Here is a 13,526-nt window from a genome sequence, read left to right on the forward strand (position 1 = left end):
TTATTTTTTTCCCTGGTCTCCACCGTTGGGACAGAGGCATTGAACTAACATGGTGTAGTTTCGTGTTCTGTTTTTTTTTTTTTGTTTGTTTCTTTTTTTCTTAAAATGTCTTTGCTGTAGAATCACGAGCCCTTCTTTTAAAAATGTGTTCAGGGAGTAAAAAGTCTTAGGTCTGTGTGTTAAGATAGGGTCTTTGCTGTGAGCTAGGGTGGTCCCCAAAATGTTCTTTGCATTTGGATACAGTGGATGGCATTGGAGAGACATTCTGTCCCATGAAGACTTTTCAGAAAGCAGCCTTGATGGTTGTGTAGCATTGTCTTCAGGTTTTTAGCACATAAATCTAGGAATTCGGATCTTGACGCTGGCTTTTCCTCCGCTCTGTGAGCCCGGGGGCAAATTGCACATCTTAGGAATGGATTATCTCCAATTTCTGTTTTTTTTCCAATGGTCAATGAAGTAGGGTTAGGGTGCAATTTTTTATGCATCTCGAATGGTTTTGAGCACTCTGTCCAATTCTGAATGCCATCGCTGCTGAGGGAACTTCTTTAAAACTATATTTTGTTAACTAATATGTGGTTGGTTAATGACTGCAGAATTGTATATATCAGAATTGTGCCGATATTAGGACACTTTACGATTATGTGTATTTTTGGCTGTCTACCATTCGCCTGAAACTGCAGGCAACGTGGTAAAAACCCGTTATTTTGTTGTTGGAAACCTGTTCCATTTCAACATTAAAATGCTAATGGATTCCTGTTTTATTTTATTTTATTTTATTTTATTTGCTTTTTAAACACAGGTCCTTCGAACTTAAGACAACTTTCTGGAACTGCAAAAACGGTCGGTTCTAGCTGCACGTGGGAATTTGGAGTCACTCTGAGATACATCCTGGAATAATTGCGTGTGACTGGAACCAAATCTTACGAAGTCTCCAAGGTAGTATCATTTTAGCATTACCGAGAGATGGTATCTTTACAGAGTGTTGAGAATGAGGCGAAACGCAGTGTTCTGGAGTTGGCGATCCTTTCTTTTTTTTTTTTTGAGACAGAGTCTCGCTTTGTTGCCCAGGCTAGAGTGAGTGCCGTGGCGTCAGCCTAGCTCACAGCGACCTCCAACTCCTGGGCTCAAGCGATCCTCCTGCCTCAGCCTCCCGAGTAGCTGGGACTACAGGCATGCGCCACCATGCCCGGCTAATTTTTTATATACATATCAGTTGGCCAATTAATTTCTTTCTATTTATAGTAGAGACGGGGTCTCGCTCTTGCTCAGGCTGGTTTTGAACTCCTGACCTTGAGCAGTCCGCCCGCCTCGGCCTCCCAGAGAGCTAGGATTACAGGCGTGAGCCACCTCGCCCGGCCTGGCGATCCTTTCTAAAAGCTTGCTTCTACGTAGATTTTTTTATTTTTTTTTTTTATTTTGGGGAATTGCTATTCTTTTAAATTTGGGTTGCATCCTTTGAGATGAAATTACGTCGGTTTGCAAAGCAGTGCTTTGCCTTTCGGTAGGGAAAAAGATGAGCAAATAGAGAATTCTCGATGAATAGCTTTCCGGCCGCACTCCCAGCAGTCTGCCCCGGCATTTCTCTGGGGACTGCACTGCAGATGGTGTCAAGCAAACACTTGTTTGAGGGACTCGGGGACCGGCTGCCACTCACCCAGGAACCTGTTGCAGGGGACTGTCCCGTTAAGAAGCAGGTGCATTCAGAATCCCCACGGCCTGGGATTCCGAATGTCTGTTCCTGAGGCTTTTGACTCAAGGGGTCAGCGGGTGCACCGTCTAGGAGGACATAAAGCATTCTGGCGATGTGGAAGAGAGGGGTGGATTTAGGGGACTGGCTGTGCCTACAAAGGGGAGTCAGAGAAGACAACCAGCAGTGGCAGGGGCAGCTCAGAAGTTGCAGCTGCACAAAGCCACTGCCATCCCTGGGCCGTGGGGACAGAGGAAGTAGGATTTGGGAGTGCCCAGGGGAAGGGGCCAAGTGGAGGCCGGAGCTATAGGGGCCTCCTGGCAGGAAGCAGAGCCACGGGGGAGAACCGGCCACTCCGTAGATTGTGTCCGAGACAGGGAAGGCAGGGAGTGGCCTGGCTTTGTCCTTTCTCCTACCCCCCTGGTGCTAGCTGTTGCCTCCTGTCGGCTGAGCCCAGCCGGGAGCCAGCAGGCCTGGGAGCCTCAGAGATGCAGCCCCAGAGCCCCCCCCCCAGCCCTCAGCACAGGGGAGGGGGATGAATGGCTCTAAAGGCAGAAACAGGCCCAGCTTGGAATAGAGTTTATGAATTTTTAAGAAAAATCTGGGCCTCACCTGGTAGCTCATACCTGTAATCCCCAGCACTTTGGGAGGCCCAGGCAGAAGGATTTGGCTTGAGGCCAGGAGGTGAAGATTGGCCTCGGCAGCATAGTGAGACCCTTATTTTCTCTACAGAAAATAAGAAAAATGAGCTGAGCATGGTGGTGCATGCCTGTAGTCCCAGCTACTCGGGAGGCTGAGGCAGGAGGATTGCTTGAGCCCAGGAGTTGGAGGTTGCTGTGAGCGAGGCTGACACCACGGCACTCACTCTAGCCCTGGTGACAGAGTGAGACTCTGTCTCCAAGCAGAAAGCAAGTGCTTGGTGCAGGCAGGAGGCACTTGGCCTCCTGTGGTCTTGCGGGGCAGGGAGTCTGCCCTGGGAGGCTGAGACTGGGCGGGTGGGCCGGCCTCGCTGTCCCTGACTCCCCGTCTCTCCACAGCATGCAGGTCCCCCCCGGGCCCCCGCGCTGGCTGCTGCTGCTGCTGCTGCTGGCCTCCGCGCTGCTGCTGAGCTGGGAGCTGGCCTCCGCCTCGAACCCGCGCCCTCGGGGCCATGCAGGTGAGCAGCCTCCTCCGGGACTGGCGCCTGGAGCCCGCCCCGCCGGCCTGCAGTGTAGACGCCGGCTCCAGTGCAGTGGAATACCTCGGTGGGATGGGCTGGTGCTTAGGGGCGTTACCCGGGACACCTTTTTTTTTTCTGAGACAGAGTCTCACTCTGTTGTCCCGGCTAGAGTGAGTGCCGTGGCGTCAGCCTCGCTCACAGCAACCTCAGACTCCTGGGCTCAAGCGATCCTCCTGCCTCAGCCTCCCGAGTAGCTGGGACTACAGGCATGCGCCACCATGCCCAGCTCATTTTTTCTATATATATTTTATTTGTTTGTTTGTTTGTTGATTGATTGATTGGTTGGTTGGTTGATTGATCGATTGAGACAAAGTCTCACTCTGTTGCCCAGGCTAGAGTGAGTGCCGTGGCGTCAGCCTCGCTCACAGCAACCTCCAACTCCTGGGCTCAAGCGATCCTCCTGCCTCAGCCTCCCGAGTAGCTGGGACTACAGGCATGCGCCACCACGCCCGGCTAATTCTTTCTATATATATATATACTAGTTGCCTAATTAATTTCTTTCTATTTATAGTAGAGACGGGGTCTCGCTCTTGCTCAAGCTGGTCTCGAACTCCTGACCTTGAGCGATCCTCCTGCCTCGGCCTCCCGGAGTGCTGGGATGACAGGCGCGAGCCACCGCGCCCGGCCCTTCTTCTTTATTTATTTCAAGAAAACGTGAGAGTGCAAACATTCTGGTCGCACTTTGTTCCCTAGCAAGGGTTGGAGGCGTGGCCCCCCCTCCACGATGCTCCCCACATGCCTCAGATGTGGGTCTACACCCCAAACCCCCGAATCCCTGGAGAACACCACCACCCTTTGAGCACCGTGGTGTCGATCATTCGGTGTCACTTTGATGGCGAGAGCACAGGGGGAGCCCGTTCTTCCTGATCTGTTGTCAACTCCCTTCGGACAACGGGCTCAAGCTCAGCCCAGGATAATGTGAGCCGTGCCGGCTCGCTGTCCTTTCTTAGAATCGAGTGACATTCCATCGTATGCACGCACCGAATTTTAACAGTCCGCTCATGGATTGGCGGGCACCTGGGTTGTTCCCGCGTCCTTGCAGTAGCGAATCGTGCCGCCATGAACATTCGGGTGCAGGCGTCTTTATTCTAGAATGTCTTTTGCCCATTTGGGTAGAAGCCTGATAGCCTGGACATCTTTGAAAGAAATTGCCCAGGCTTTTGCAAACTTTTCTTTTCCCACGTACACTTCTATTTTATTTTATTTTATTTTATTTTATTTTATTTTATTTTATTTTATTTAATTTTTATTTTATTTTTCATTTTATATTTTATTTTATTTTATATTTTATTTTATTTTATTTTATTTTTTATTTTATTTTATTTTTTATTTTTTTATTTTTTATTTTATTTTTCATTTTATATTTTATTTTATTTTTTATTTTATTTTATTTTATTTTTTATTTTATTTTATTTTATTTTTTATTTTATATTTTATTTTATTTTTCATTTTATATTTTATTTTATTTTATTTTATTTTATTTCATCATATTATGGAGGTACAAATATTGTTAGGGTTACAAATATTGCCCCTGCGGACTTCTATTTTTAAGGTTCTTTTTCTAAAAGAATCCCGGATAACCAGCAGCTCTTTGTGTGTGTGTGTGTGTGTGTGTGTATCTGTCTATTCGCTCTTCTGTAGGAGGTAGAATATCTTTATTAATAGCCTTCTGCTAGGCCGGGCGCGGTGGCTCACGCCTGTCATCCTAGCACTCTGGGAGGCCGAGGCGGGAGGATCGCTCAAGGCCAGGAGTTCAAGACCAGCCTGAGCAAGAGCGAGACCCCGTCTCTAGTAAAATTAGAAAGAAATTAATTGGCCAACTAAAAATATGTAGAAAAAATTAGCCGGGCATGGTGGCGCATGCCTGTGGTCCCAGCTACTTGGGAGGAGGCTGAGGCAGGAGGATCGCTTGAGCCCGGGGGTTGGAGGTTGCTGTGAGCGAGGCTGACGCCACGGCACTCTGGCCCAGGCGACAGAGGGAGACTCTGTCTCAAACAGACAAACAAATCTTCTGCTAACACATGCAGGGCTACAGTTAAGGGAGCTTTCAGATAATTTAAGACTCTTGAGATTCGTGGGGGAAAGATGCTGATGATTTTTTTAAAAAAGCAGAAAGAAAGAAAAGAGAAAAAAAAAGCTGTGGCACCTTTTTCACGGGACCTAAAACGGCAGGTGCCTGACGTTTCAGAGGCAGTCATTCTGGTGATTTCCGGTGAAACTCACGCATATGCGTTGCTGATTTTTACAGGCAAGGTTAAAACCATCCCCCGAGAAGCAGCTTATTTGTGCGTCTGTGTGTGCGTGTTTGCGTTTCTTGCCCTAATTTTCTTTCTTAGGGCTACGTCTGCGGTTAAATAAGTGACTCAGGCTTGGGCGCTCCCTAGCCGATTGTGGTTTCCTGAATAATTCATATTTGGCAGTGGACTCGTCGCAAAATAATCAATTTATCATTATTAACAAATCAATAATCAGCAACAAAATTAATAATCATTAATAATAAAATTAATAAAATTAATACTTATCAACAAATCAATAATTTATTAATAATTTAGTATAATAGTGATAAATTAATAATTTATCAATTAATTAAAAATCTATCAATAACATCAATAATTTATAATAATTAATTAATTTATCTATTATTAAGAATTTATTAAGAATTTAATAATAAAATTAATAATATTAATTTTTATATTAATTTAATATAATAATTTAATTTCATAAAAATTTTATAATAATTAATAATATATAATTTAATATTATATTATAATACTATAATAATTTAATAATATAATAATTTAATATCATAATAATTTCATAATTTTTAAATAATATATAATTTAATATTATATATTATTATATTATAATAATATAATAATTTAATATTATAATAATTTAATATCATAATAATTTCATAATTTTTTAATAATATATAATTTAATATTATATATTATATATTATTATATTATAATAATATAATAATTTAACATTATAATAATTTAATATTATAATGATTTTATAATAATTTAATATTAATTTTTACATTAATACATAATATTAATATCAATACTAATAAAATCAACAACATTAATTTTTATTAATAAATCAATAATTTATTAATAATAAATTATTATTTATCGTAATTTATTTATTGTTGTGCATTATTGTTTATTTATCTGCGTCTCAGCTGTTTCCACGGAGGCACGGGGGTGCTAGAAACAAATGTCCGGGCCCCGTGGGGAAAGGGTGAGTCTCGAACCCGGATTCAGGCAGGTGTCAGACTCACACAGTTCCCTCCAAAACCGATCTGCGGGTTCCTGAGCCGCCGGGGCCGGCTGTGTCGCCTGTCACTCGCTCTACCCGTTTCGCGGCTGCCTGTCCTGAGGCTGTCTGTCCTGCGGCTGTCTGTCCTGCGGCTGTCTGTCCTGCGGCTGTCTGTCCTGAGGCTGTCTGTCCTCAGGCTGTCTGTCCTCAGGCTGCCTGTCCTGAGGCTGTCTGTCCTGCGGCTGTCTGTCCTGCGGCTGTCTGTCCTGCGGCTGTCTGTCCTGAGGCTGCCTGTCCTGAGGCTGTCTGTCCTCAGGCTGTCTGTCCTCAGGCTGTCTGTCCTGCGGCTGTCTGTCCTGCGGCTGTCTGTCCTGAGGCTGCCTGTCCTGAGGCTGTCTGTCCTCAGGCTGTCTGTCCTGCGGCTGTCTGTCCTGAGGCTGTCTGTCCTGCGGCTGTCTGTCCTGAGGCTGTCTGTCCTGAGGCTGCCTGTCCTGAGGCTGTCTGTCCTCAGGCTGTCTGTCCTGAGGCTGTCTGTCCTGCGGCTGTCTGTCCTGAGGCTGTCTGTCCTGCGGCTGTCTGTCCTCAGGCTGTCTGTCCTGAGACTGTCTGTCCTGCGGCTGTCTGTCCTGAGGCTGTCTGTCCTGAGGCTGTCTGTCCTGCGGCTGCCTGTCCTGAGGCTGTCTGTCCTGAGGCTGTCTGTCCTGCGGCTGTCTGTCCTCAGGCTGTCTGTCCTGCGGCTGCCTGTCCTGAGGCTGTCTGTCCTGCGGCTGTCTGTCCTGAGGCTGTCTGTCCTGAGGCTGTCTGTCCTGCGGCTGTCTGTCCTGAGGCTGTCTGTCCTGCGGCTGCCTGTCCTGAGGCTGTCTGTCCTGAGGCTGTCTGTCCTGAGGCTGTCTGTCCTGCGGCTGTCTGTCCTGAGGCTGTCTGTCCTGCGGCTGCCTGTCCTCAGGCTGTCTGTCCTCAGGCTGTCTGTCCTGAGGCTGTCTGTCCTCAGGCTGTCTGTCCTGCGGCTGCCTGTCCTCAGGCTGTCTGTCCTCAGGCTGTCTGTCCTGAGGCTGTCTGTCCTCAGGCTGTCTGTCCTGCGGCTGCCTGTCCTCAGGCTGTCTGTCCTCAGGCTGTCTGTCCTGCGGCTGTCTGTCCTCAGGCTGTCTGTCCTGAGGCTGTCTGTCCTGCGGCTGTCTGTCCTGCGGCTGTCTGTCCTGCGGCTGTCTGTCCTCAGGCTGTCTGTCCTGCGGCTGTCTGTCCTGAGGCTGTCTGTCCTGCGGCTGTCTGTCCTGCGGCTGTCTGTCCTGCGGCTGTCTGTCCTCAGGCTGTCTGTCCTGCGGCTGTCTGTCCTCAGGCTGTCTGTCCTGCGGCTGTCTGTCCTCAGGCTGTCTGTCCTGCGGCTGTCTGTCCTCAGGCTGTCTGTCCTGAGACTGTCTGTCCTGCGGCTGTCTGTCCTGCGGCTGTCTGTCCTGAGGCTGTCTGTCCTGCGGCTGTCTGTCCTGAGGCTGTCTGTCCTGCGGCTGTCTGTCCTGCGGCTGTCTGTCCTGCGGCTGTCTGTCCTGAGGCTGTCTGTCCTGCGGCTGTCTGTCCTCAGGCTGTCTGTCCTCAGGCTGTCTGTCCTGAGGCTGTCTGTCCTGAGGCTGTCTGTCCTGCGGCTGTCTGTCCTGCGGCTGTCTGTCCTCAGGCTGTCTGTCCTCAGGCTGTCTGTCCTGAGGCTGGCTGTCCTGAGGCTGTCTGTCCTGTGGCTGTCTGTCCTGAGGCTGTCTGTCCTGCGGCTGTCTGTCCTCAGGCTGTCTGTCCTCAGGCTGTCTGTCCTGCGGCTGTCTGTCCTCAGGCTGTCTGTCCTCAGGCTGTCTGTCCTGCGGCTGTCTGTCCTGCGGCTGTCTGTCCTGAGGCTGTCTGTCCTGCGGCTGTCTGTCCTGCGGCTGTCGTCTGTCCGCTCAGGCTCAGGCTGATTTTAAAGACCCGCCACAGCTCGGTTCTCCCTCCTCGAGCGACGGTTCTAAGAAGAGGAGAGGCCGGCGACCGAGGTCTCGGCACGGGAGGTCCTGTGCTGGGGACGTCTGGCGGCTTTGCCCACGAGGACGGCGTGGCCCAGGCCATCCCTGTCACCGTGTAGCGCACGCCCCTCTCCTGGCCGGGGTGGAGAGGCAGGCCGGCTTGCAGGCAGGGCGTCTCAGCGCCGCGCGTCGTCCCTCCCACCTCCAGGAGAAGAAGGTGCCTGGCCCTCGCGGTGGCACTGTGGCGTTTCTTCCTCGGTTGGGCGCTGGGCTCCATGGGGGGCTCGACGACCAGAGCCGGGCGGGGACTGGGCACCGAGATGCCCAGGACCTGGGCTCAGATCTGCACCCCCCTCCGTGGGCGGGCCACGGGAGGCCATGCAGGTGCATGTCCCAGAGGTCGCAGAGGGTCAGCCGAGTGGCCGGAAAGGCTCCTGGCACCGTCCCAAAGGCCGATTACATTAACGGCAGCACCAGGAAACCCTCGTTAGAAGTCTGTCGCGTGCTCTTCGTGGCTCACATGAGGAGAGTGGCTTGTCGGGTACAAACAAGGAGGTTGTTGTTATAACCCTCTTTCCACCCACCTGTCTAAGGTAGACACTGAAAATATGCAGACAAAAATGAGCCGGGCATGGTGGAGGCTCACGCCTGTGGTCCCAGCTACTCGGGAGGCCGAGGCGGGAGGATCGCTCGAGGTCAGGACTCCGAGACTAGCCTGAGCAAGAGCGAGACCCCGTCTCTACTATAAAAAAATAGAAATTAATTGGCCAACTAATATATATATTAAAAAAAAAATAGCCGGGCATGGTGGCGAGTGCATGTAGTCCCAGCTACTCGGGAGGAGGCTGAGGCAGGAGGATGGCTTGAGCCCAGGAGTTGGAGGTTGCTGTGAGCGAGGCTGACGCCACGGCACTCACTCTAGCCTGGGCAACAGAGTGAGACTCTGTCTCAAAAAAAAAAAAAGAAAAAAAGAAAAAAAATTTAAATTTTCCCTTTTAACTATAGAATCATAGCTACTTTAAAAAATTAATTATTAACCAGAGACAGGGTCTCTCTCTGTCACCCAGACGGGAGAGCAGTGACACGATCCTAGTTCACAGCAGCCTCGAACTCTTAGATTCAAGCGATCCTCCTGCCTCAGCCTCCCAAGTAGCTGGGACTACTGCCCTGCCACCACACCTGGCTAATATTTAATATTTAAAAAAAAAATTTTTTTTTTGCTGTCGTCGAGATGGGGTCTGACTGTGTTGCCCAGGCTGGTCTGAAACTCCTGGCCTCTCGAGATCCTCCCGCCTCGGCCTCCCAGAGTGCCGGGATCACAGGCGTGAGCCACTCACCGCGCCCGGCCTGTGGCGTTTCAGTTCCACCAAATGCTGAGGTGCCTGGTGACTGTTATTTACTAATCTGTTTGTTTGGGTGTAAGGACCCCGAAAAAACGGGGGCCACACGTGGAAACAAGGCAGCAGAGCAAGTCGAGCGTGGAGAGTGCTGGAGTCCAGCAAGATCCTGGTTCTGCCTCGTCCTGACCGGGTGACCTTACGCATCCTGCCACCTGAGCTCTGAGAACCCGGCCCATCATCTGTGCAAACGGCAGGACGTGTGTGGCCACCTCGCGTGGGGGCCTTGGCATGACTAAATAAGAGAAAGTAGGCGAGGGGCTGGGCACAGAGAAAACGTGCAGCCAATGGCAGCTATTTTTGCATTTGGATGCATGCAGATGGAAGAGTCTAGAAAAGTTCACATTCAAGGAATGGCTGAAGGGCATAGGTGGGTGGATAAGGCCAGCGCCTTCTGGCTTTGTCGTGTGGTGCGTGCAAGAGAAGTGTTTTCATTGTCCTGCAAAGCCGTCTAGAGGGAAGACAGTCCCTCTGTGACAAAGCCGGCCAGCAGGGGAGAAAACCTCCCAACAGTCTGGGGGACAGAGCGACCCGGGGGGGTGCCAAGAGCCTTTCCCCTGCAGGCCTCGAGCTGCATCTGCTGCAAAGAGGAAGCCGGGCAGGTGTCAAGAATTGCAGAGGGCCTAGGACTTCACGCGGCTTGCAAGCACACGGGGTGGCCGGCCGCAGCTCCGGGGATGGCTGCAGGGATCCTGAGATGCTCGGGTCGCAGGGAAAGGATTTTACCACTCAGTGCAATGACCGGCACCTGCAGTTGGGGTTTGCTTCGTACCTGGGTGAGTCATAAAACCTCTTTGGGACTCAGTCCCTTGTCACGTAGAATGCGGGTAAGAGCGGTGGCCCTCGCAGGGCTGTGACGGGGTGAAGGGTTTGCCACTGTCGGGGAAATGCAAAGAACTGCGTTTGCTTAGTAGTTAAGGTGCTCAGCAAGTGCTGGCCATCTTTAGGGAGACCTGCCTTTTCCTCTTGAATGTTTTGCATTTCCTGGAGGTTCGGTGCTGTCTAAATTTGCGGAATTTTAGGTGTGCCGTTTTCTCTGTCATAAATGATCGTGCAGAAGGAGGGTGCGTTTTGATGCCTCGTGCCATTTTCAACTTTGGATAAATTCTTTTTTTTTTTTTTTTTTTTTTTTTTGAGACAGAGTCTCGCTTTCTTGCCTAGGCTAGAATGAGTGCCGTGGCGTCAGCCTAGCTCACAGCAACCTCAAACTCCTGGGCTCAAGCGATCCTCCTGCCTCAGCCTCCCGAGTAGCTGGGACTACAGGCATGCGCCACCATGCCCGGCTGATTTTTTTTTATTATATATATATTAGTTGGCCAATTAATTTCTTTCTATTTTTTTTTTATGGTAGAGACGGGGGTCTCGCTCAGGCTGGTTTCGAACTCCTGACCTCGAGCAATCCGCCCGCCTCGGCCTCCCAGAGTGCTGGGATTACAGGCGTGAGCCACCGCGCCCAGCCTGGATAAATTCTTTTAAGAGTGAGCACCGCATCCGAGTTCGGGCTCAAGTTTCTGCCTGGTGTACACACCTGTGGACACTCTGGAGTGACTATTGTGGCCTTAATTTTCTATCAGAAACCTCTATTTCTTTAAAAAAAAAAAATTAACAATGGAGTGGGCGACATAAATTCTACTGTGGGGTTTTCTTTGTGAGGCTTCAATGTGGCGATGCATTGTGTGTGAAGACGGGAAAGTTTGCGTGCACAAGATGCTGTTTGTGCTCCGTGGGCTGAAATAAACTGTATGGACACAGGTGCTTTTGAGAAACGGTTTGCCTGCGTTGCCCGAGTTCTGACGCTAGGGGCCAGGAGAGGCTTAGAAGAGCTAAACAGAGCCGTGCAATAGTAAGTCCGAATGTTCTAGAGCCACATTGAAAAGGTGAAAAAGGCACAGCTGAAATTAACTTTACTAATTTTTTTTTTTTTTTTGAGTCAGAGTCTCACTTTGTTGCCCAGGCTAGAGTGAGTGCCGTGGCGTCAGCCTCGCTCACAGCAACCTCAGACTCCTGGGCTCAAGCGATCCTCCTGCCTCAGCCTCCCGAGTAGCTGGGACTACAGGCATGCGCCACCATGCCCGGCTAATTTTTTTCTATATATATTAGTTGTCCAGTTAATTTCTTTCTATTTATAGTAGAGACGGGGGTCTCGTTCTTGCTCAGGCTGGTCTCGAACTCCTGACCTCCAGCAATCCGCTCGCCTCGGCCTCCCAGAGTGCTGGGATGACAGGTGTGAGCCAGCACGCCCGGCCATTAAGTCTTAATGTCACCCACCAGAGAGCTGCTTATTTTGACCGATTGTGGCATTTTCCCACTGGAGTGGAACCCCACGGAAATTTCTCCCGTCATTTTCCCTGCCTTCCTTCTGCCCTGTTCCCAACGGCAGCTGCTTCATTCAATGTCTAGGTGTGTTGCCCGTGGGCAGCTCTGTCATGCCGTGCTCTGATTTTATGAACGAGAAAAAGAGAGCATTATGCAATGGCCCGCAGAGCCTGTGGTTTTTGTAGTGATGGCAGGGGACATCCTAGCAGTGGTGTTTACTTAGTCCTCTCTTTTGGGGGGTGGGGGGAGCTTTTATGCTAAAACAAAACAAAACAAAACAAAACACGAGCTGTATTTCACTGGGGTCTCTCGAGCTGGGGCCCAGGCACCTGGGCCGTCTAACACCTGTGCAGGTGACAGTCACACCTGCGGCCAAAGATGAGAGCCACTTCTTCCAATTCCAACAGAATTCCAATTCCAACAAACTCCCAATTCCAACAGAATTCCAATTCCAACAAACTCCCAATTCCAACAGAATTCCAAATCCAACAAACTCCCAATTCCAACAGAATTCCAATTCCAACAAACTCCCAATTCCAACAGAATTCCAATTCCAACAAACTCCCAATTCCAACAGAATTCCAATTCCAACAAACTCCCAATTCCAACAGAATTCCAATTCCAACAAACTCCCAATTCCAACAGAATTGGAAGTTTGACTCTGGCTCTTGCCGGGGTGCGGCTTGCTCCGAGGGGTGCTGCGTGTCCGGCTCAGTCCTGCGGAGCCTCAGCTCGGCCGAGGAGAGGTGTACCCCCCCCCCGCCCGTGAAGGTGACCTCCCTCTCCACCCGTTCAGAAGCGCTGTGAAAATCGCTCCCTCCTTTTGCTCCGGCGTGGCCACTCCTGGATGCAAAAAAGGCCTCTATCTTGCGGGATGCCACTGACCCACCCACTCTGCACCCCACATTATTTTTCTCCTGTGCCATCTTGAGGGGCTCATCGTGATCCCAGCATCTGATAAGAAGGGAGAGGAGCAGATGACATGGGGCATTCGTTTCCTGCTGCCTCTCATATAGTTTAAGTCCCAATGGCACCTGCAAGGTCAGCGTGGCTAGACACATGACGGATGAGTGTGCCTTGCATCCTTTTCTGTGGGGTTGTCTCCCGGGCAGGAGTGAAGAATTTCGGCTCCTTAAATGAGCCTGTGAGCCGTGAGTCTCTGAGGCAGAACAGGCTGCAGTGTTTTTTTTTTTTTTTTTTTTTTGAGACAGAGTCTCACTTTGTTGCCCAGGCTAGAGTGAGTGCCGTGGCGTCAGCCTCGCTCACAGCAACCTCAAACTCCTGGGCTCAAGCGATCCTCCTGCCTCAGCCTCCCGAGTAGCTGGGACTACAGGCATGCGCCACCATGCCCGGCTAATTTTATATATATATATATTAGTTGGCCAATTAATTTCTTTCTATTTATAGTAGAGACGGGGTCTTGCTCTTGCTCAGGCTGGTTTCGAACTCCTGACCTCGAGCAATCCGCCCGCCTCGGCCTCCCAGAGTGCTAGGATTACAGGCTTGAGCCCCCGCGCCCGGCCAAGGCTGCAGTCTTTGAAGAGTTCTCAGGGTGGTCAGGACAAAGATTCTCCTTACCCTTGAGAAGAAACTTCCTTTTTCTTCTTTGGAGCCGCCGGGCACTGGGCTTATCTAAACACAGCTACAGGGCCGGGCGCGGT

General features: G+C 50.1%; 1 protein-coding gene across 1 annotated transcript in view; it reads left to right on the plus strand.

Moving 5' to 3' along the window:
* The first annotated feature begins 804 nt into the window (after positions 1-804).
* Positions 805-13,526, plus strand: part of TAFA4 (TAFA chemokine like family member 4) — a 76,563-nt gene continuing 63,841 nt past the window's right edge. Inside the window, exons 1-2 of the mRNA XM_075998802.1 lie at positions 805-936; positions 2,725-2,843. Coding sequence (XP_075854917.1) covers positions 2,726-2,843 — 118 coding nt within the window. The 5' untranslated portion in view covers positions 805-936; position 2,725. The remainder of the gene's footprint in view (positions 937-2,724; positions 2,844-13,526) is intronic.

The sequence above is a fragment of the Microcebus murinus genome, chromosome 30 (genome assembly GCF_040939455.1).
Source record: "Microcebus murinus isolate Inina chromosome 30, M.murinus_Inina_mat1.0, whole genome shotgun sequence".
Lineage (NCBI taxonomy): Eukaryota > Metazoa > Chordata > Mammalia > Primates > Cheirogaleidae > Microcebus > Microcebus murinus.